Raw genomic sequence first — 23,983 nt, forward strand, 5'->3', positions numbered from 1 at the left:
CTCCAGGCCTGCCCACCAGGCAGCACTGACCAGGTATGTGGCAGTTAGGTGGTCTACGTGAGGGCCACGGTGGCCATGCCCACTCTTCCTTGGCACCCAGGCTAACACCGGGCTCCAGGATTTCCTTGCCATGTGAGGCACGAAAGGCAGGACGCTGCCCCACTAACATCCACGTCCACAAAAGCTCTTGCCAGGACCCCATGGGATGGAGCCCAGGTTCCAACGTAAACCCCTCACATCCTGACAGCCCCTGGAGACACAACAAAACCAGGCCTGAGTGGGTGGCCAGGCACAGCGCCCACCCCAATGCCCCGAGCCAGAGCGCTGGGCGACTGTCCCCTTCCCCAGCCCCCACAGGATGGGCCAGCCCTGGGAAACCCATTTTTACAGCAGAAGAGAGTTAGAGCAAGCACAAGTGTTTCAGAAACTCTTTTATTTACAAATTATGTAAAACAATTACAACTACCAAGTTCAAAACTGTGAAAAATTTTTAAAAGCTGTGTTAAAAATCTGTTAACGTGACAGAACCGTGTGCCTTTTCCTTCTTATTGGCACGAAATTAGAAACACTAGGCCTCAGCACACTAAAGTTCAAAGAACATCAGTGGAAACAAGAATGAGCATGAGCCATGCACCGACAGGCCCGAGGGCGAGCTAGCCGGCCGGACATAGCCAAGACCTGCAGAGAAAGCACAGGTGGAGAAACCCAAGGCTTGAGAAAAGAGACACGCAAAGCGCCTGCATCATGGCAGAAGCCCGGCCGGGAGTCGTGGGGACAGCTGTGGCTAGCGGCCCACAGACTGCAGCTGTCACTGCAGAGTCTGTCCTGAGGGCCGCGGACGGCGGCGAGGCCAGCTGGCCGAGCGGCAGGGCAGGCGGTGGCCCGTCTTCTGCCCCGCAATGGACAGCTGATCCTCCAATCCCAGAATGTCCTCAGGTTTTTACATGTCACACTGTGTGCTCCAAGTCTGACTGTCCTGTGCTTCTGTGCTTTTTAAACTAAGCTCCGGTTCCAGGAGAGAAAGAGGCGGAAGAAACTGCAATTTGACAAGGCACCGACGGGCAGCAAGACATTGCAAATAAAAATGGGCTGAAATTACATGGATTCGTTCACTCCCTTTTCAACAGGGAAAGAAGGTTAAATATTCAAAGGGGACCACCAACAGTGGCTAAAGTGACAATTCTCAACAGGCCTCCAGACTTGAATGCCTCAAGATGTCTAAAGGGCTCTTTCTCGCCAGACGCAATGACAAGCACACAATATAAAACCCCTTCGGACCCATCGGACGATGCGTGCTGTACGGAGCTCACCTGCTGAAGAAAACCACAGGGGCATGTGTCCTCCTGCCCCGCCTGCCACGTGCACACGCGTGGCAGACGGATGGAAGGAGCCCCAGCAGCAGCCGTCACTGCCGGGGGAAAGGAGAGGCACCACAGTCAAGGTCGCTATCTATGTTTAAAGACAGGAGAAAGACAGCTTTTTCACACATTTGCTTTTATTTCCACGTTCAGCCCGTTTAGAGAACCACGCACTGCGGCACCCCTGAGCACGCTGGGACACGGCTGACACTGGCCACACACACGGGCAGTGAATCCTCGAGAGGATACTGCACGCGGCAGTGCAACAGCAGGAAGAAAGGGGCCTGCCGCAGCGCTGCGTCAGTCTGAGTAACAAATATAGGTGGGGATTAAAACCCAAACGAGAAAGATTAATGCAGTGCCTTGAAACCTCCCCACTGAGGACACCAGGGGTTAAAAGGCACACTATGTGTGGAGATGGAATCCCAGGGGCGGTCAGTCCAGAGCTTTCGGGAAAGCACAGGCAAAATTCAGGACTTGTGCGGGCTGTCTGCAAGAGGGCGACCGCGGTTCCAGCACAAGGTGACGCTGCAACAAGGGAACAGTGTTTACTCTCCATCCTGCACCTCCTCGCAAGTGAACTAAGGTGATTACTGCTGACGTCATCTCCCAGGTGAGCAGGTGAGGCAAGCATAAACCACACCATCTCAAGAGGTGGAAGCGCCCTGAAGATCTGCTTCAGTCCGACACCTGTGCTGCAAACAGCCGTCATCTCAGGAAGCAGCCCGACCGACGGAGGGCACCACGCCCAAGGATGACCGGTCACTTCCCTGCCCGGGGCCTGCACTCCTGGACACCCAGTGCACACAGACCCGCGAGCCCCGTGGTCGGGACCCCTAGACCCTGTTCTCCGTTACTGAAGAAGCCTGACTTCCTGCCACACCTGACCAGATTTCGAAGGCTCTGGTCTCAAGACCCACCAGGGACTGAGCACAACCAGGTGCCGTGGCCGGTGACAGCCACCTTCCTGCCGGGCACCGAGGCCTTCTGCCGGCAAAGGCTCCTGGAGAGTCGGTGCCAGCCTCCCGCTAAGCACGGCACACCCGCCCGGCGCTGGCTGGCCCTGCCGTCACCCACAGCCAAACCCAGCTGGCCAAGGCCCCCCGACACCCAGAGCGTGAGGTCTCGACGCTGCAGCATGAAGAGCCCCAGCCCCTGCTGCGGGCTCGCATGTTACTCGTCCCACTTCATACGAAAGGATTTTATAACCGTGAGAGCAGGAAGGGGGATTTCACACATCACCTCAAACAGGACACTTTCTAACCTGTGGGCCAGCCACGGGGTGCTACCTGCTCCCTGTCGGAGGAAGCCTTACCACAGTGTTCTCGGGTCACTCCTGACTGCCAAGCGGAATAATTTCTTCAGTGACAAAAAACTCGATGGTCTCCTCCTCCCAGTCATCCACGTTGCTGTCCAGCTCGTCGGTGTCCATGCCTAAGGGGAAAGAGGGAACAGGCCACAGCGGCTGTGCAGACAGCGGACGGGGCTGTTGCCGTTGGTTCACCCAGCAGAACGCACACACGTGCCACCCCAGCCAAGAGGACCCAGTAAGGTCCTCGGCAAAGGGCTGTGGCCGTGAGCGTGCAGGCGGCGTGAGCCCCACTGACAGTTTAAGAACCGTCACCCGACACTTCATGTGCACTGAGAACCTGGGAAGGTAACACAGATGCAAAAGGAGACGTAGTCCCACAGACACAGCTTTAAAATAAGTGTCTGCGACTCAGGAAGTTACCTCCTCGCAGTTCTAGACGTTCGTTTTTCTGCTCCATATAGAGCTCTTGGGCCCTTTTTCGGTACTTCCGGAAATCTTCCATCATGGTTCGTCTTCTCTCCACCAGCTCCTGCGTATAGGGAGGGGGCAGTTACAAACTAGCACTTAACTTGCCATCATGATTTTGCTTAACCAGCATGAAAACGTGTCAGCAGTAAGCCCACCTCCCCGCACCACGTGGGGCACTTCACTGAAAGGGAGACTCTTAGGACAGGAACAGTGGGGGCTTCTCAATTTTTCTCACCTAACTGCCCCCGCCCCCCAATTTCTGGATCTGCAGCCACCAGAGAGTTACAGGGACCCCTGCTGCCCCCTGCCAGTCCATGCACGGGTGCAGCACGGCGAGCGTCTTCTGTGGAGAAGCCACTCTCCACTCTTGACCCCTTCGCCCCCACACACACAGCCTGCCACTGGCCCTTCTCTGCCACTCAGGGACGGTCCGAGGGATAAGGCTGACCTTTGAGGCTTTGGACTGGCTCAAACGGTCCTTCTGTTCAAAGATCTTGGAGTATTTCTTCAAATCTTTTTTAATTTGCTGAAACAAAGACAAGTCAGTCAGTGGATTTAAACATTCAAAGTCAAGAACCACAAACACCACCGTCCAAGATGCCATCAGGAGATGCCATCCTCAGCGACTGGCGGACACTGCCTCCCAGGAGCACCCAGCGTGACGTCTGTTCTCCAAGTCTCATCAGCGAGATGGTCCTTCTTCCCCAGGATTTCCTGCCCTCTCACATTTGCCCGAATACCATTGGTGTCACTTGGACATTTTCAGTCCCTGGCGTCTTTTCACCCCCACCCCACCCCGTTCATGCAGATCTCCTAGAATGGTACTGAAAATCCGAGTCGACTGTACTAAAACTATTCTTTTCCACTTGTTCTTACATCTCTTCAAAGGGTCACTTTTCTATTCCTTGTTCATGACCACCCTGACAGTAACAGAAGCCAGCTTTTCCTTTCGGTTTCACAGTGCATGCACACCCCCTTAACCTGCTGGGGACACCACACCTTTATCTGATCCTGGCTCAGGAGCGTTGGGGGCCGAGGTCTCCACAGCAGCTGGCAAAAGCGGTCTTTGTTATTCTTCTGCAGAAGGCGCCCTTGGAAAGTCCACAGCCAGTAAGCGTTGTCCACCTGGAAGAGGGCGGAGGTCAGATGGAGCTGCTCACCCCACCCGATCACCCCAGGACGCAGAGCCCATAAAGCCAACCATTCATCCCTCAGATGCCTGCGAGCTAATGGTTCGCCCTACAAGGGCATTGGTATTTGGGAGACATTGTTGAATAAAACAAAGACCCCTGCTTTCACCGGGCTTCCATTCGGCAGGGGGAAGACAGCTGACCAACAAGACACAACACACTATGTACTGAATTACAGTGTAGTGTACACAAGAGCTAGCACAGTGCTAAGAAAGCACAGAACAGAAACGAACTTGACTGAACAGTTTAACTCAGCTGATACTTTCTCATAGCAAGACTTTCTCGATGAAGGAAGCAGTGCCTTCATTTACACCCTGGTGTAACCTTGGCCCAGACAAGCACTCTGGGAGCCTGTCGCGTTTCAACAGTGATCAACAGTCTGAAAGGATACGAGTGAACAGATTTCAACATGGGCACAGCCCGCATATCCTGATCAGAGTGTACAGGTGACTACTTAAGACACTGTTTTCAGGGACGTCTGCTAAGTCCGTTCCTAGAAGTTCGTGGCTTCATTGAACAGAATTACCTGAATTTGACTTCACAGGCTCTGCATACCGTTTCCCCAAAAATAAGATCTAACCGGACAATCAGCTCTAATGCATCTTTCAGAGCAAAAATTAATTTAAGAGCCAGTCTTACACTATTATAAAATAAGACCAGGTCTTATATTAATGTTTGCTCCAAAAGACGCATTAGAGCTGACCGTCTGGCTAGGTCTTATTTTCAGGGAAACACAGTATGTGCATGAGCTGGTTCAACTGCCAACACCTCAAACAATACAAAATCCTAATGAAACATGAAACAAAATCCTCGGCAAACTTGACCAGCTGGGAGCAGTTTGTGAACAACACTGAAAAGACAGCAGCCTTAGATGCTACACAGGATGTGATTTGTACAGATGTGAACTCTGATCCCTGCAGAGCACAAAATTCTTAAGAGTTTCAAGTTACAGATTTTTTGAGGCTCTAAAGGAAATGGATCCTCTCCCCATAAAAATGCTTCTGTATAATCAGACTTCCATGCCTTTTGGGGAGTTTCTGAGCCCAGGCTGAGAGGCCCCCCACTGGTACCCGCCACTCCTGCTCCTGCCTCAGCCTCCTTCCACAACCAGAGGCCCGTTCCTTCTCCTGCTGACACACCCTTGTGTCTTTTGTTCAAGACAAAGATGACGATCTTACGTTAAAAACAGGAATGGGAAACGTTTCTCGTGTGCCAATTCATCCCGTCAGCGTGTCCTGACTAAACCTGCACATTCCGATGCTGCTGACACAGCTCAGGAGAGGCCTGGTGACACAGCTCAGGAGAGGCCTGGTGACACAGCTCAGGAGAGGCCCGCATCCCCACAATGTTTCATGGCAGCGGCACCAGGAGATGAGGAGCTCGGAGCCCCCGACTAAGCCGACTTCGCATCGTTTGAGCACCATGAAAACACAGCAGGGTGAGATGAGGCAGGAGGGGAGACCCTGGCGACGTGCACTTTGCGAGAGCGGAACAGCAGGAAGCACCAAACCCACAGCAACGGCACTCCAGGCGGGGGGAGGGCCAAGGCCCCGAGGCAGGAGCTGGCGTGGCCTGCGCTCAGGGAGCACGCACTGTGGGCCAGAGGACCGCGGCCAGCAGAGGCCTTGGCACAGAGGGCTCACGGGCTGGGCGGACAGAAAATGATAGTCCAAACCAAGGACTTCTTGAGAGGGAAGTACTTGAGCTGGGAAAACGTGTGAGAACAGGACGAACCCCCTCCACGTACAAGCCAGTGAGCAGCCCGGTTTAATCTCAACTGCAGGGGAGGGTTACAACCCGGAAATCATACTCTCCGGTTCCCACGGTGAAAAGCTGTGGCTACTGTTGAGGACGGCAGCCTGGACGCGGGCTGTAGCAGGCTAAGACGTGGTCTAACTCAGGAAAGAGGAGCTCAAGGAACCCCAAGGTGTTTGGGGAAAGGCTGCTGCCGTAGGCGCTCTGATCAGAAGGGGCCGGTCCCGACACACCCACGATGGTGTGCAAGTGACAGGCACTTGGTAGAAGCCACACCTGTAGTTCTGCGTCTGAATCTTCTGCCGGCCTGGTGGTATGTGCTATGGAGTCTCCCATGACGCGGGGCAGGGCAGCGACATGGTTTTGCCCAACCGTAGGTAGTAAGTGTTCTGAGGATGTTTAGGGTGGGTTCGGCTAAGCGAGGATGCCGGTAGGCATTTTCGACTTCCGGTATTTATTGGGGTGCAGCCCCATCCTACGTCGAGGAGCATTGGCATTCTGAAGCAGCCTGGGCACAAAGTCAATTTACAATGACCCAACAGCAATACCTACCCGAGGAGAGTCGTGTGTGTGGGAGGGGGGACGCCATGGTAAGGGGTCAGCTGCAAGCCCAGCACCAGCGGGTTCCACGGGCCCATACCTTATGGCTCCACCAGGACACAGAGGTGATGACGTAGCGCCCGGTCGGGTCCCACTCCACGTCGGAGGCCATGTAGTGCTCTGCGATGTTCATGACCGTGCAGTCCGAAGTGTCAACAAACGCCAAGGCACCGTTCATGCTGGGGACACAGACCGACAGACAGATGTCACAGTCAGGGTACGGCAGTTAGCTTCCACGCAGAACCCCACCTGCGCGTGCCTTCCCACTGGCGTTCCCACTCTTCGGAGGCAGCAGGGTGGGGGTCAGAGCACCCCCCAACCACTGCCTGGCCATTAATGGGGAAGAACAAAAGTAATGGTCTCCGAGGGGGGCTGTGAAGAAAGCCGTACCAAGTGCACATGACCAGACTGTATGTGTCTGCAGCATTATCCTTACAGGAGGGGGATCTGAGGCCAAGCCTCCAAAATCACAATAAATGCCTCGGATATAAGTCAGGGACATCGGCACCTGGTGCCTTCTGCTTGCACACAGGCAGGACGGCAGCTGCAAGCCCCGTTCTTTCCTTCCACACATCCTGTTGAAACAGCAACTAAGTAGCGAGCAAGGGAGGGTGAGTGTGTACGACCCGCCCTGTGGTTACACCGACCACAGCAGACAGGCTCACAGGCCCACGGCTGTCTGCCTAAAGAGCCTTCCTACAAGAAGACGTGGACTCGACGCTGGCTAACTGGACTGCCAGGCAGAGTTCCTGCTTAACTGCCAAGGAATCAACACGCAGACGTGTCTTGCAGAGCGTGCATGTGACTATTTGAATCTGCCTGGTCCTGGCCCAGGTCCGGGAGCACGATGAGAACACTGCACAATGACCATCCATCGAGCAAACCTGGAAGGCCCGTTCATGTGGGAACACTGGAGTTCACAAGGAGTCAGAGCCCCAGTATGACACTCAGACCCAGTGGGAGGCCCGAGTGCCGCTCCCCACGAGCCGCCAGCAGATGGCAGACGCCCACCTCCTCAGGCCAGCCAGCACCACGAACTGTCCTTGGGGACTCCAGAAGATGGTGTTTGCCTGCTGCTTATCGAACATTTCTGAAACGAAAGGAAGTATCTGTTACGAGTCCTTGTAAAAGCCCTCGAGCCTGCGTGCAGAGAGCCAAGGACGGGCGCGGGTTCATATTGCCCCCTCTGGGTAAGTCGGACAAATGGCTTTCAGCCACAGCTGTAGCACTCCTGTGCAACCAGAAAACCCATTGTTTAATTTAAGTACACCTTAAGTTACGGCCTACACTTAAAGTGGGGGGTGGTGGTGTGGGGGGTGGCAGCACGGGGAGTATTCTGAAGCTGCAACAGTATTTGCAATAGTACTTGATGTCCAAAGCACCTTTCTTCACAAAGTAACTGGACAAAGGAACTCCACTTACAGTGTATCTTCCTTATCACAGTGAGTTTACAAGAGGGCAAGGAATCCCATTTCCATCCGATTCTCAGAGAAATTAAGGGACTCAAAAAGCCTAAAATCCATTCTCCCAGTGACTGACACATGTTTTTAAATTGCATGCTCATAACACCATCTGCCCAAACCCCCTAACTGCCCACTTTCTGCGAGGGCCCAGCAGAGCCCGTGGACATGGGAGTTCCAGCTCAGTCTTTACCTGGAAGGTCTCCTCACCCAGATGGGCAGTTAGCTACCTGGGGTGGGGGTGGGGGGGGGCGGCAGCTTTATCTTGGCCTGCCTGCAGACCCACAGGAACAGGGGGCAGTGGGGAGGGGGAGAAGCAAGGGGAAAGAAAGCCAGCCCCGCCCGACGGGGAAGGATTCGCAGGCCGAAACAAAACTAGGAGAACTCTGTAAGCAGATAGCGCGCAATAGTCACTGATGCCACACGGGGCACGTGACTGTCCCAGCGCTGACACTGAACCTTCGAGGAAAGGTACACGGTGCGGAGTATTCACAAGGCAGAGGCACCCTCCCTTTGTACCTGCTGCCTGCTTTACACCCTGTTTTACAGCAGGAGACAAGAGAAATCTTCTCATAGTCCACAATTGCCCTTGTTTCTTCCTATATCCACGGGAATTAATACAAGTTTTGTGACAGACAGCCAACTGATTCTACCTCAAATCCTGCTAGGCTTTAGGAAGTGAAAATAAAGTTCCTTACAGAATTCTCTCAGGAAAAGCTATCCCAAGGACACACAAATAAATCCACTGTCTCTCTGGTAAGGAAGACCTGTGTGAGGTCCCCAGGGGCATGTGGTGAGCGTGGCCTAAGTGTGGCCCCCACTACCTCAGTCACTGCATGGAAAGAATGCCGTGAAGCAACAATTGTTAATTCAGTACCACAGTGTGTACTGAGGGCCTACTGTGTGCTAATAAGCACGAAGGACACAAGGACAGAGCCCGTCTGGGCAAGGAGCAAGTCAGCAGCCACAGCCCCAGCCTGACATCGCCCAGGTTGCTGAGGAAGAACAGCAGAGCTGGGAAGGGGGGCATGTGACCCCTAAGCCGAGACCACAACTTTGGCCACAGAGGAAAAGATTTCGTCCACTCGAAACAAGGACCGGCAGCTGGCGTGGAGACACTACCAGGAAAGGCAGCTCAGGGGCCGACTCTCCGTGGACTGAGGTGCTCCCTGCAGTGAGTCACTGCAGTGTCACCACGCTTGTGCGGACCTACAATGGACTGATCGAGCTGTGGGTCTGGCCTGCGCAGCTGCCCTGGGCCCAGGCACTCGCTGGGAGAAATGACACAGCTTTCCCCACCACGTGCCGCTTGTCCACCCCGCCGACAGGCAACGGGCGAGGCTACTTACTGATGAGCTCAATCTTCCCGTTGCTTTTCACATGGTAGAAGGAGACTGATATCCGAGGAGCCTCCCCGTGCAGCACAGCAAACTTACTCCCATTGGGCTCCCAGGCAAAGGCTATGATGGTTTCTGTACCAAGAAAAGGGGGCCTTTGGTTATGGAAGAAAATATCCCTGAGCAGTTAGCTCTCCCTCCCCGAATTCTTAAGATTCGTTTAAAGGACCACAGTGTAGGCCCAGGAGTATCACACATGCGAGGTGCCTTGGGGACACTGCCCTGACCAAGCAGGGACGCTGCCACGGGCAGTGGGGCTGCACAGCCTGTGACACCTCCTGACCTACAGGCCCCGTGGAACGTATGCAGAAGTCTACGGCCGACAAAGGGCTGAGTGCCTTTCTACCCAAGCAGGGGCCAGCTTTACACAGTTCCCTATCTCTGTACTTTCTCCTTCCCTTTCTCCTCCTCTCTCCAGCAGAACAGAAAACAAAACAAACAAAAACAACAAAGACACAGGCCAACTTTTCTATCTAAAGACAGAAACACAGCATTTGAATAGTTGTCACGAGTCTAAGCAAAGCTAGTGAACTGGGAACTTGTGTGAGGTGAGCCGGCCAACCTGGCCGGGCCTGAAGGCCTGTCCTCCATACACTCTCGCCGGCGTACAAACAGCTAGAACCCTCGTTCCTCAGCATCGCAAGTGATCAGAAGTGTGAAGAACGGGGCAGCTTCCCTTGGCTATTGGGAAAATGAAGAGAGTGGAGATGAAAGGGGCAAAGGAAAACCCTAACTGTACGTGCTGGGACAGACACACGGCCGGCCGCTCAGTGAGTCAGCGTTCAGCCTTGGCCGCTTTGCACAGGCAACGGACTCACAGCAGCGTTCTACAGGCCGAGTGTGGAAGAGCACAGCAGGCCCCTCCAACTCCAAATGACTCCAGTGGAACTTGCCTTTCATTTCGACCACATCGACAGGTACCTGTTTTTCCCTCATTCGGAAAATTTCAAAATTTGTGACAACACCCTGTTCAAAAAAGAAAAGAGGGTGACATTCTGGAAATTCAAAGTATGAGAAAGACTTAAATCAAAGGACAACTTAAGAATTTAATGAAAGGTTACATTTATACACCTGATAAAGACATGACTATCTATCTGAAATGATTAAAATTACATCCCTCAGGATGAAACAAAGACTCTCAAGTGCTGGTGGAGGTCCGAGTCGGGGCCATCTCTGTGGAGGACAATGCACGCACACACGCACACTGGCCCAGATCCTACTGCAAAAAACTGCCCTCAAGATCACATTCATGCAGACAGCCCAAGGACCCGCACTGCAGCTTGTCTGCGGAACTTCCGTGCGGCCCGGTGGCCCACCAACGGGGACCGGTTCAACAACCCGGCCAGCAGGCTGCCCAGCAGATCACCTTCAGGATCCACTGCCGTGTGAAGTGGGCCGAGGCACTAGCCAGAATGGCTCATCTATGGACGGCTGGGTCAACACGGTGTGTTGACACCCATGTAGCTATAAAGCGGTAAAGGATGAGGTTCTGACACATGCCCCCACCTGGGTGGGCCCTGAAGACACGCTCAGGGAAGAGAAGGCCACACATGTATGACCCCAATCTATGAAATGTCCAGAACAGGGAACCCCAACAGAAAGCATGAAAGCCGGCAGTGGGCATCAGGAGCTAGTGGGGTGGCGAGTGGAAGTGGGGTGGCTGCTGCTACTGGGGACAGAATGCTGGCGTGATAAGTGTCCTGGAATTAGTGTGACTGTGCTGCTCGACCTTGGGAAAGGGTGAGTTTATGGTAGAGTTATACCTCAATAAAAGGTGTTTTGTAAAGGGAAGAGGCATACTTCCATCACAAGGAAAAATCAGGCAACTTTCTGGGTAAGTTAAATATCAAATGATGCAAAAAAATCTAGCTGACCCCTGAACAATGCAAGGGCAAGGGGCGCTGGATGCCAATGCAGTCGAAAATCCACACACAATTTTTGACTCCCCCAAAATGGAACTACAGTCATTACTCATTATCCACAAGGGATTGACTCCAGGACCCCCAATACCAAATCCTCAGATGCTCAAGACCCCTATATAACATGACGAGGTCGATGCAGTCGGCCCTCCACATCCGCGGAACCCCCAAGACTGTTCCCATTCGCACTCACTGAGTCGGCAGACACGGAACCTGGGCACACAGTGGGCTGGCTGCACGCTTACGGGAAAAAATCCACTGTGTACATGGACCGCACCGTTCCAGGGTCAGCTGTAGCCCCTGTTAACTCTAAACTATGTATCACCCAAAGTTTTACAAGAAAAAATTACACTCCTCAGCTAGCATATGACAAGAGCTGTAGCTGCGACAGCCAATTAATTCCTTCTGATATCGGGTGGGTCTGCAAATGACCCAGTTAAACCCCAAGCCTATTAACACCCTCAAACAACACGGCGGCTGCTTTGGAGCTGTGTTGGACTGTTTTGCCCGCTGGCATCCGCTTACCTGGGTCCCTTTTGGAGTCCTATCTACTTTAACACACAAGTAATCTCCGTTTTTTTGCCAATGTAGCTTGCAATCGACAACGTTAAACAGATTCCTAACTCTGATCTCTTGTCTGGTGGGCAGCTGCATCAGGGTGACCCTGGCGGGAATATCTTTGTCTTCAGGCACCCAAAAGGCTATTATGTTGCCGCCTGGAGACCAAGAAAAGTCTCTGCAGAACAAAGAAAAGAAAACGTTACACAGGACTGGCTGAGTGATGAAAACGGGAAGCAAACTCATTGCTCTACAGAAACCTGGCTCCCCACTGGCCCATTTCACCACCAAACCAGCAGCTCCCACTTCACTGGGATGGGAGCTCACCCACTGGCACTGGACTGGGGCCTTTGCGTGAAGCTCATCCCGTCCTCAGAACCCCTCACTCTGCCAGGGAGGAAAAAGCCACAAACCATGCTACCCCCCGTCACCCACTGTGCTGCTCAGGACTCAAAGCCAGCACCCCCATCCCACATGGCCCCCCTCAAACCGCCACCTCCTGCCGCTACAGGCAGGTCAAGTCAATTGTAGGCTGATGGCACCAGCCACGTGCTTTCTAAGACCCATCAGGAAGCTAAGAGGAAAACCCCACACTAACAAGCCTACGAGGGCTCGGGAAGACGGAGGGCAGTGCCCTGTGCCATGGGAATTACCCCACAGGAGAGGCGGTGTATCGAGCAATTCATGACTTCATAGCTGTGATGAGCATATTTACTCTCCCATTTATTGAGAATTCCTGGTTTTATTTTTAATTATAAGCTTTAATTTTGCCCAAGAATACAACAATAAATAAGAAACATGACAGTCCTTGCACTGCTGGTACTTCACTGCTGAGATATGACTAGGCCCAGAGACGTCAGAGAAACACACGTGCCGTCTGTGACAGAGCATACCAGCTGCAATTCACCAAAGACCTGAACCCCAATGCATGGGTCACCACTCCCCGGAGACTGCAGCTGTGGTCCCGAGACAGGAACGTGAAATGAACAGACCCGACAGTGGCCCTCAGGAGGTGCCACGTGAGGGGAAGGGGACTGCTGACACAGGGCTGTGAATGGGCCCGGTGACGAGCAGTAGCCCAGGTGGCAGCAGGCCCGGGCCCGCTGTGCCGTGCCCATGTCTGCGACGATCAGCAGTGTTTCCTCCAGCTGTGTAAGAGCCCACTGCCAGCGGAAGGAGAGCAGTTTAAAGCAGCTCGGAGGAACAGTCACTTACTTTATGCCAGAGATCTTCAGGCTCTTCTTGTCCAGGAGACCCATCGACTGCCGGGAAAATGAGGGGTACAACTGAGTCAAATCATGCCAATGTCCCAATAACACATTTTTTTTTACAAAAAGGCATTAAGAGGTTCTGATATGAGTTTGCCAAGGGGTCGGTGTGAGCACAGAGTGTGAGATGAACAGTGAAACAATTCACGTTCCAAGTCACTTGTCCCACCCCTCACTCTCTGTGGCACAGAGTGGGGGCTGGCAGGTGGAAGACCAGCCCCACGACACGAGAAACTGAAAGGCACGAGCTGTGCCTCACTCTGCACACAAGCCCCTCCTCCCTGAGGCTGCCACTGTATCCACCGCCACCACTGAGGCCAACAAGCAGCTCAGTTTCCAGAAAATTAAATCACTCACAGGGGTTTCATAGATGCTGAGTGTATCGAGTGTCATTCTGGCGAAGAATTTCCCATCATGGCTCCACCTAGGAAGAAGGAGGGAAGTGCCAGGCTCTGCCAACAATAAGGCTACAGACGTGCCACCACAGCTACCACTGGTCTACTCACTTAAAGATAGGCCAGTGGGCTGAGCTTTCACAGTGAAAGCCCCTCTTCTTCTGCCCGGTAAGGATGTCCCAGATGATGGCCTGAGGGTCATCCTGCGTGTCCGTCAAGGGGCTAAACGTCACCAAGTATCTGAAATAAAGGGGGACACTTTTTATAACCTCCCGCTCATTCCCATCCTCTCAGGAGGGTCACAGCTCTACCTGGATACGGCAAGGATGGCCCCACGCTACAGTGGAGGCAGCCAATCTGTGGCGTCAGGTTACTCCAGGCACAGGTGAGGCTGCCCGAAAAAGCAGTCAGGACTCATGCAGCCGGCACTTGCCCCAAACCCCCGACACCCTCGACAATGCTCTCCCATCAGGAGACCCCACGTAAACACGGAGCAGAACCACCTCTGTGGCACAAAGCACTCGGTCACTCTTGGCACCAGGGCGCTCCAAGGGTCACCTTAAAATGTTTCTCCACTGAAAGCAGGACACAGAAAGGTCCAACAGATACCAGTCTGCTGTGTGCTCTAGCAGGAGTGGAGAGCAGTTCTTGTACTATCCTCACCGATGCTTAATGAAGACGACGGATGTCTCGTGCTGTTCAGAAGCAAGAACATGCCTGACGGGGAACTCCCGTGCCTGTGCCTGGTGCCTGTGCCTGAGCCTGACGGGGAACTCCCGTGTCTGGGTGTCTCCCAGAAATTAGCACCACCTACTGGCTGGTCTGCACCATGGCAGCTGCGGCCTTGGCTTATGAGGTGTAACTACGCCAGCTGCCCTCAGAACAGTGGGCTGGAGGACAGGCAGAGACACACACAGGAGCAGAAAGTGGCCTCTGGCTCCTGTCAGAGGCTCCAATGCCCGCGTCAGCTCCTCAGCAGGCTCTTTGACACCCTGACTCTCCAGATTAATAATGACGGCGTGGGTCACCTCCTCCCACAAGGTAGGAAATCCCTACTCAGACTTATTCGATACACCACAAAGAACACAAGACTATCCCTGAACTAAAGAAACTGTTTAGCAAACGTGTCCACGGACTCATTCATTCATTCGGACATTCACTAAGCACCAGGGTGATGACGATAAGAGGTGGCCCAGTGTCTGTCCTCGAGCGGACATGTATACAGATAAATTACAACAGAAGGTAGTAAGACCAACAACAGAAACACCGTCTAGATCGCGGGCTAACTGCTGAAGGACGGGGAGGTGCCGAGCAGACGAAGGCGTGTGGGCAGCTTCCCGGCCCCGCAGGTCACCCTGGCCGGACATTAGGACCCACTTAGACTGCTGGTAGAGGAACGAACGTCAGTTACTTTGTATTAGGAACATGCAAAGTGGCTGCGAATTAATGAGTATTCCAGGAATACATTACGTAAAACTAGCCTATCAAAATTAAGAAACATCCACCAGACACAACTTATGGTTTACAGGAAACACGAGGATTAAAAAAGTAAATTAATGATGCCTCATGGAGTCATCAGTCAGATCCAGAAGATGAGACAGTTCACAGGCCAGCAGCTCCTGTCTCCTTACCAAGTCGGCATCAAAAGACCACAGCGGGCAGGAAGCGCCATGCCTGCAGGCGCCCGACAGGGCCAGGTCTGGACAAACTAAGTAAAGCTATTGGGGACGCGCGGGGCAGGCCGGGTATGCCCAGGACTAGACGACATTAAGAAGTAGCTTCCGTGTTGGTAGATGTGATGAACCGCGGTCACGTGACATCGTTTTCCTGCAACAATGCCACTGTGTAGAGATGTCTATCATTTACTTCAAACTACTCAAAACTTTTTGCAGCAAACATAGCAAAGTAAGAAATCATTCAACCTAAGTAATACTCGCACAGGGGTATTACTACAGCACTCTAGCTGTCCGTGCAGACAGGTTTTATACTTGGGAGGTCACGAGCAGCAGCAGCCGGAACCTGCTGCCACATCAGAAGCCCTGCAATGGGGCGGCTTCCATGGGAGCACAGGGGGCACAGGCGACGACTGGCAGATGCTGAGCTGCAGTACAGGCCGCGCCGGCAGAGGGATGGGGGACACCGAGTGCGCTGGCCACACAGGGAAGGCAGGCTGCAGACGAGCCCCGAGCGGGGGCCTGAGGACTCCGGGGGCGTCTGGGCAGCGAGGCCACGAGCACCAAGAGCGGCTGTGTGGCTGTGCGCTGTACCACACAGGCGACCTCACGCGCAGACTCAGTTGCGAGAAAACCATCTGCAACCATGGTCTTGAATTGGATCATGAACGGAAGGGAAAAATCTGACAAAGGACATTACTGAGCAAGTGACAAAACTGGAATATTAGATCCATTTTAAATCTCCTGAAATTAATAGATGCACTACGGTTGTGTAAGAAAATTTCCTACTCCTAGGAAATGCACAGCTGGGGTACAGGGATGTGACACTTGAACTCAGTCCCGAATAGCTCATGAAAAAAATTATGTCCGTATCTCTGGAGAGAGAAAATGATGAAGCAAGTGCAAACAAGGTGAGCTGGGGACTCAGGAAAGAGCACAGGACTTAGTTCCCTGTGCTCTTCCTGCAACTTCTCTAAGTTTGAAATTACCGCAAAATAACACGGTATTAAAATTACCTGTAAGTTGGTGAAAATTACCCGTAAGTTGGTGAAAATTACCTGTAAGTTGGCATGAAGTGAAAAGAACAGACACCACATGCACCTTTCTGAGGCTTACCTTTCACAAGGTGAGAAGTCAATGAGCTGAACCCCTTGGTGGCTGAATCTCTGAATCTGTTTGAATTTCTCTCCCCCCCAAAGAGCGATGCCTCGCTGATGAAAGGTGGCCAGGTAGGTGCCCTTAGGGGACCACCGCACGTACGTCTCCGTCCATCGCTGTGGAGAGAGCCGGGGCCAATGTTAACGCAATAAGCAGCCAAGCAGAAAGACGCCTCCTGTGAGGATTTACTCCTCAAACTCTTCACTGAAAAACACAAGAAGCCTGTTCACGTCCCAACTTAGTTCAAAGCTGAAGAACGAAAGAAGTTGCTCTCTGAGACAGAATCTCAAAGAATGTGACACATCACCTGCCCTAGTGCCCCAGGCCCGGTAAGGAGACAGCGCAAGCCCACGTGGCAGCATATACCCACCGCTCTCTCTTCGATTGAGACAGGGTCCTTCACATCATTCCAGAATATAGACGTGCGGTCTCCACTCTCAAAAATCACACTGTACTGATCTCTGCACTCGGCCTCCTCGAGCCAGTAACGCAGATTCCCCTAGAAGAGGCGGAAAGGAAGGAGGCATTGCGCGTCATCAATTTTCACCCAAGTAAACTCCCTTGTACTGAGTGCTCCTCGAGGCGTAACCAAGTCGGTCAGTGTCCCTAACTCCCAAGAAGTCAGCACCTCAAGTGAGTGGCTACGTGGTTGGTTACCGGTTGGAAGGACATACCAAGTCTTTGAAAGGCTGCTTCTCTGGGATGTCCCATTCGTCACTGATTGTCATATACCTGGGAGAGGAAAAGACACTGATTAGTAACACGCCACAATTATAAGAACAGGGGTGAGCAAACAGAATGGCAACTACACGGGTGGCAGCCGACCCCCAGCAGTCCCATCAGGCCTCACTGGCTAAGCCACATGAACACGAGCGAAACCCCAACGGCATCTCACCACGAGGACCCGCTGTATGCACCCCTGCCTGCCCTCCCCCCAGGCTGGGAAGAGGCCGCGTTTTTGTTGGTAATAACCAGCACGGGGATGCTGGTGGTGAGGGGTATACTGGCCAGCAGGAGGGGCCAGGGATGTGAAATGATCCTGCATGGCTCTGAGTGAAGGATGGAACTGCCTGAAAGGCCACGAGCATTCCCCTCAGAAAGCCGGGCCACTCAGGGTAAGCGTCCAAGTTCTCAGGGCCCGAGACTGAACTCACTTGTCAAAATCGGTGAAGAGATTAACTCTGAATGTGTGCTGCTTGTCGAGCTTGTAGCCATCGGCGTTTTTCACCGCATCCAAGGCATGGGCAGGAGACGCATATTCCAGGAAAATGTACCTGACGTGAGGAAGAGGGTCATTTTGCACAAGTATAGTCTTTCAGGTCACACTCAATACACACAAGACCCTCCACACGTGCCATAAACACTGGGAACTTCTGGGACCCAGGCTCTGGCCACGTCCAAGGCAACCTGCTAGCAGAGTCGTTCCCTAAACATGAACACAATCTAACACAAGATCCACGTCTCTGATTCCATAATCATAAGTTACACAAAAGCTCATTAATCAAAATCTCCATTTCCTTGTCTGTGGTAATGGTATCATGGACATATGTATGTCAAAACTTACGACACTGTACACTTTAAAACTACAAAAGTTTACTATATGTCAATTACCTCATTAAGGCTGTTAAAAATCTAAAACCACGGACATTGTGTAATCCTGTGTATCACAGGCAAAGTTACAAAGGCTCTCAGAGGGGGTTTCATTACAGCAAAAAATGTAACATGAGGTTATCCTTCCACCTAGTTCCAAAATAGAAAACATCAGGAGCATTACCTGTATTTGATCATTTTTTTATAAATTAAAATTATTCTAGGTAGTTTCCAAAATCTGAATTAGTAAAACAATCCGCGTTATCACCGTCTCACTCCTGTCCTACAGAGGAAGGTTTTGCCTGGACTCTCAAAGCCTGATATTTACATGAAATGCTAATGGGAAGAGTCTGCCAAGATCGTGAAGCAACGCAGAAGAGCGTGCATTACTGCGGGTCAACCTGTGACTGGTAACCACCTCGATCATGAGTTGACAGTGCCGAGTGGCACTGCAGGTGACTTCATGCAACCCCACAATTCCATTCCCAGGCATGTAGCAAGGAAGCCCTCACGCTGGCTCAGAAGGAACGTGTGCAAGGCCGTTTGTAAGTGCGAGATGCTAAACATCAATGGATAGGAGACAAACTGTCATGTGGTGCAACAGAATACCACAGCGTTTAAGGCAAAGAAAAGAGAATGCCCTTTATCAACACAGAAGACCGAATGCTGAATTTAAAAAGCAAACTGCAAGACATATCTCTGGCTATCACTTTTAAAAGATGCACTAATATTTCAGGTAACACTAGGGGAAAAGTCGCTAATTAAGCAATAAGAAATGCTTTCACCTAGAGTGTAAAAAGTATCCCCATTCTGGCATGTTAAAATGTGGGGGGGAAAGCATACCTTAGAATTAAAAAATACCACATGTAAAGTTTTCCTACGTCTGCCAGCTTCCAGATCGAGCAGTCGCTTTACCCAGGACGCTCCGTGCATTAATCACTGTTCTGATGGCGGAAGACTGAACTGTCAAGCCCTGATTCTTTGACAATTTAGCACCAAATTATAATTACTCTAATCTGAGAACCACACTTTAGTGTCCTTCCTTCTGTGTGCACAGCCCCAGGACCAGCTCACTGCTCAGCAGACCTTCCACCAAGCAGGACCAGAACAACCAAACGAGGCAGAACTGCCCCTGAGGTCCACACGGCAGCCACAGTGAACTCCTGTGACACATATGATCTCCACAGGGTGTCTGATAGCAAGAAAAATACAAACGACACTTAAGATGGAGAACATCACTCACCCTTTTGTCTTTCCATCCTCCTCGGGATAAAAGTCATTTGTGATTTTCCCAAACTTGGAAAAGATCTTATGGATGACATTTTTGAGTTTCTCCAGACGGTCAGGTCCCACCTGGGGAACGTTGTCAACCACGATCACAGAATCGATGCCATCTGCTTCCTGGGGCCGATCTTTGAGTATGTCCCCCAATAATTCTGTATGAGCAAGAGACTTGTCAGACGGTTCTTACCGGGCAACGTATTACGTTAGCTTAGCATATAACAAATGTCTAAGAAGCAAAAAAATGAATAATCAAAATACTTTCACTATTTACAAAAGAAGTCAACACCCTGCTTGCCTCAAAATTTAAACTTGACTTTAACTCTTCACACTCCCTTTGACAGTCAAGATATGTCAACTGATTCCTGGGAATAACGGACGATTTTAAATGAATTAAAGACTTGACTTTAACAACGATGAATACACACACAGAGGAAGGTCTTTCACCAGGAATCAGATAAAAAACCCCCAGTGGCCTGGGGACTTCCCTGACCCATGTCCATGGCAAGCCCACCACCAGGCACTTTCTTCCCAGTCAGCTTAGAACAGAGCAAACAACTCATTACCCAGAGTTGGAAGACAACATGGGGCTGACCTGCATTTAAACAAGGACCTGGAGAGCACACAAGCTCAGGAGAGCGTGCACGTAAACCATGCATCTGACTGGTGGTGTCTCTGGCAAGATGAACTAACTCACAAGATTGTTGGGAAATACACCAGCCGTTTACAGACATGAAACCCGTGAAAGTTTAGGACAATGCTTGGAACATAGTAAGCAATGCTTTCATAACTACACTCGAAAACTCAAGATGTATTATGTTCATGTATCTGCTTTTAAAATTAAGATCACAGAACCCAAATCTTAAGTACTCAAACTTCTTAGAATTGCTTCGTTTCCATAAAATGGTCAGCTAGTGTAACAGAAAGAGAAGGAAAGATAGGTGTAAAAAGGAATAGAAAAAAGAACCATGAGAGCAACCAACACAAACAGTCTGGGAAGCAGACTGGAGGCCAACTGGTTTGCCTGGGCGAGTCAATTCTACATGCCCACCGCCCTCTACCTGACAGAGACCTGTCTCTGGCCTTGAGTCCTTCTGACCATAATGCTCCAGCACCAACAGAAATGCCTGAACCGTTGCTGGAGATGGGCATTCGGAGGCCAAACGGAGTAGCAGCTGAAATAAAGCAACCTTATCTTTTCAGTATAATTCTGTACAAATCCCAAACCCAATTAGTTAGCTTGTCTAGAAAGCTGCGCATTTACAAGGTGCTGGGTTAGGAGCGAGAACACACACCTTTTAGAGCTGCCCCAAAGCACACTCACGAGTGGACTGCAATAGTCCGTCAGCTAGCAGGAGCACAGGTCATCTTAAACAACAGCGGGGGAACAGCGCCTCGTGTTCTGGAACCCAACTGTCACTCTCATTTCTTTATTATACTCTTAAGAATTCCAACATGCCAAATAGGACACAAAATATTTTTTGCTGCATTTCTTTCTCAAAAGTTAAGAAGAATTCTCTCCACTTTTGTGTTTGAAATTTTCCGTAAGTTGAAAAGATCTTTCAAAAAGCAAAGCATCCTTTGATTTCAAGAGGCATGCCCTGTTATAAACTATTTCTAATTAATTTCAACCCTTTATGAATGATATTGAAAATGTGACCTTAAAAAAAGAATTGCCGCTTAAATTTCTAAGAAGTTAAAATTGAGACCAAGCAGAGGGAAGAGGGAAAGAGGCAGGTTCGAGTCACAGCAATGGAGGCATCTGCCCCAGAGACTGCAGTCAGTCCTTGGGTTCTTTTTAAAGTTCACTTACTATACAATTAAGTGGCTTGTTCAGCCTGATCTGAATTTACAAGGTTCACAATAAAAAGCCCAGTTTTTATACAAACTGTGGACGCCTTCCCACAATCTTAAAGTTCTTTACAGGAACAAGAATTCTTTTTAAGAAGCTGCCCATGCACAGTAAGGGAATAAATGCAATCACTATACATGAAGAAACAGATTTCCATCATCACTACCAGCCTACACTGCTGGTTACTCCTGACTCATGGATTCCCAATCTGGCTCCCAGAGAAATAGAAAGAAGCAATTCTCAAACTAAATAGCAGATATAAACATAAGTACTATTTAATGAACTAAAAAGACACTTAAAGAGTCAAAACTTTTATATATGTTTGGCCAAGCACCAAAAGCAGTTGAAAACTAAAAGTGAGAGGATGGTTGTAATTCAGACACAAGTGTGCAAAAGGGCTAGTGTCTCAGTGAGGAGAGGCTGCTCTGCTCTCCAGCGCTGGATCTCATGGCACCTGTGAGGGGCACTCGCTGCACGAGACTCAGTCCGTTCTCAAAAGAAGCGGTACCTTGGGCATCTCAGCTCCCCTATGAGGGGTTCTCATGAAACACAAAACATACTTGAACTACTGACCACAACCAAGTGGACTCAAGAAAATTGAAGGTGTGCTTAGTTTTAATTCCTCAGGACCAGGAGCCTCAAAGGTCACTCTGGCAAAAACATGATGACTACATGGGCTCCAAAAGGTCTGCCCAGCTGTCACCTAACCTGGCTGGCCTTGGGTTCATGTTAACATTCTCTGTCACACACAATTTTGGAAATAATTCACGTTAAAATCTTGTGTGAATTAAACGTCCTCAAATAATGCTTTATAAAAAAGTCAATTGCAGAGTAAATACTGAATGAGTCAAAATGGCCTTTGAAAATCAAAACTTAGATTTCAAAATACACCAGAAATCAGTGTGGTGAAAACAACACTGGTCTGGGCAGAGGACGTCCCAGCATCACTGTCTCCCTGTCAGTTCCCAGCAACCTACTCGGTGGGAAGCCTTCCCAGGGCTTCAGTAGCTTGCGGAGGCTTTCCTGCTTCTCGTGCTAACGTGTCTTTTACCTTATGAAATATAGTGACAGTAACAGGTAACCCTTTAGAATCATGTTTCTAAGTTGCCAAACCTATGCTGGTTTCCTAAACTTTTTTTTCATTTCACTTGACATTCTTTATGATTCGGACTCAGTCTCAGTGAGATCAGACACCACATCTCAGATCCCCGTGTCTGCACGTGGGCAGCTCCTTTCCTCCGTGTATCACTGCTCGCCTCACCTTCCCGTTTTACTACCAAGCAGTCAGTACAGTGACGAGCTGCAAGCCTGTCGAGTTCAAACGGCTAAAAACAAACCAGAAGCAAACAATACAGTAAGATCAGCTACCACCGAGTCACTTCAGAAGACAAGCTGCCAGGCAGGAAACAGAAACGTCTGTAAGTCTAAAGGAGGGCAAAGCACGGCGTGACCGACACCAGTGACACCTGGAAAAATTACCTGCCCGAGGAGGAGGGGTCTGCCTCTAGGCTGACAAAGAGAGGGGCCCAAGGAGGAATCTGGCCGAGTGCGCCTGGCACAGGCCTACGAAGGGACTCCACGAAGGCTGACCCTTGCGTCAGGCAGACAAGGCCCCACACCTGTTCTGGGGGACAGCACCATACCCACCCCTAGAGAGACCGCACCGAGTCTGCGTCAGGACTTCGACAGCTGTGGCTGCCTCTCAGGGCACCGAGACTTGCTGCTGGGGGACTGTCGCCAGAGACCGCGCAGCTCGTGCAGTGTCCCGCTTTGCGCGACCCTAAAGGCCACCCCACGGCACACGGACCTCAGCGCCTGCTACGCGCCGTCTGCCCTCGACCGCTTCCAAACACCTGGGGGCAGGAACGGCTGGCTCCCCGAATTGTCTTCCTGCCGCCCCCTCTTTACTTTGGGACAAAGGGGAGTCCGGGCTCTCACAGGACACCCTCCCTACGTGCGGGACGACAGGTGAAGGATGGAGACGCCCCCCTGCTGATCCCCGAGGCGCACAGTGACCGGGCCGCGTCTGGGGCCGCGAGAACCTCCGCGCAGCCAGGCCCGGCCGCCCTACCTTCCTCGCTCACGTCGTCCACAAAGTCCTCGGGGTCGCTGAAGGAGGGCTCGTCCGCGTCGCCGTCCTCCGCCGCGCCGCCCAGCTCCTCACCCGCTCCGTCGGACCGGGCCTCCGCTGCCGCGTCCCCGGCCTGTTCCCCAGGGGCCTCGCCCACGGCAGGGTCCGGGGACTCCTCGGGCGACTGCAGGGACGGGGCGGGGGTCGCACTTGCCGCTTCCTCCCCGTCGGCCGCGGGCTCGGCGGGCACTTCAGGCCCCGGCCCGGCCTCTGCTTCAGCCTCAGCCTCCGCCTCCGCGTCCTCGCCGCCCGCCGCCTCCTGCGCGCCGAGCCCCGCGAGCCGCGGCGGCTCCTCCGCCGGTGGCGGCTCGGCGTCCAGCTGCTGCTGCTGTCCGGGCTCGGCCCGCTCCTCGGCCGCCTCCGGCGCCGCCACGTTCTCTGAGTCCTGCATGAGCCCGCCGCTGCCGCCTCGCCCGGCCTCGCCGCGCTTCCGACTCTCCCAGGCCGCACCGCGCCTACCGCCGGGCCATGTGCATGCGGCGGGGCAGCCCACGAGGATCAGAGGGGTGCGCGTCCACGCCCTGATGCCTCACAGCGTGACCGGAGGAACTCAGAGGGCAAAGTGCGCCTACCAGTGATTACGATCGTGCTCCCATGACAAGTACGTGCTCAGTTCCA

The 23,983-nt window shown here is 52.0% G+C and overlaps 1 protein-coding gene across 3 annotated transcripts; it reads right to left on the reverse strand.

The window, feature by feature from the left end:
* Window positions 1-416: 416 nt before the first annotated feature.
* EIF3B (eukaryotic translation initiation factor 3 subunit B) lies at window positions 417-23,826 on the reverse strand. 3 transcript variants are annotated; one of them, XM_019757570.2, is made up of 19 exons: window positions 23,306-23,826; window positions 19,345-19,537; window positions 17,666-17,785; window positions 17,186-17,243; window positions 16,882-17,010; window positions 16,470-16,627; window positions 13,792-13,920; window positions 13,643-13,709; window positions 13,233-13,279; window positions 11,985-12,195; window positions 10,434-10,506; window positions 9,493-9,615; window positions 7,695-7,773; window positions 6,724-6,862; window positions 4,138-4,263; window positions 3,587-3,664; window positions 3,091-3,199; window positions 2,674-2,792; window positions 417-1,886 (listed from the first exon to the last, which is right to left on the reverse strand). In XM_019757570.2, the coding sequence occupies exons 1-18, from the start codon at window positions 23,754-23,756 to the stop codon at window positions 2,689-2,691; spliced, it is 2,394 nt and encodes a 797-aa protein (XP_019613129.2). In that variant the 5' UTR covers window positions 23,757-23,826; the 3' UTR covers window positions 417-1,886; window positions 2,674-2,688. The 3 variants fall into 3 exon arrangements, with proteins under 3 accessions (XP_019613129.2, XP_019613130.2, XP_074170107.1); XM_019757571.2 differs by lacking the exon at window positions 417-1,886 and adding an exon at window positions 1,893-2,048 and having other exon boundaries at window positions 23,306-23,786; XM_074314006.1 differs by lacking the exon at window positions 417-1,886 and adding an exon at window positions 1,895-2,053 and having other exon boundaries at window positions 23,306-23,786.
* Window positions 23,827-23,983: the final 157 nt, after the last annotated feature.

This window comes from Rhinolophus sinicus, linkage group LG10, assembly GCF_036562045.2.
Source record: "Rhinolophus sinicus isolate RSC01 linkage group LG10, ASM3656204v1, whole genome shotgun sequence".
NCBI classification, from domain to species: Eukaryota; Metazoa; Chordata; class Mammalia; order Chiroptera; family Rhinolophidae; genus Rhinolophus; species Rhinolophus sinicus.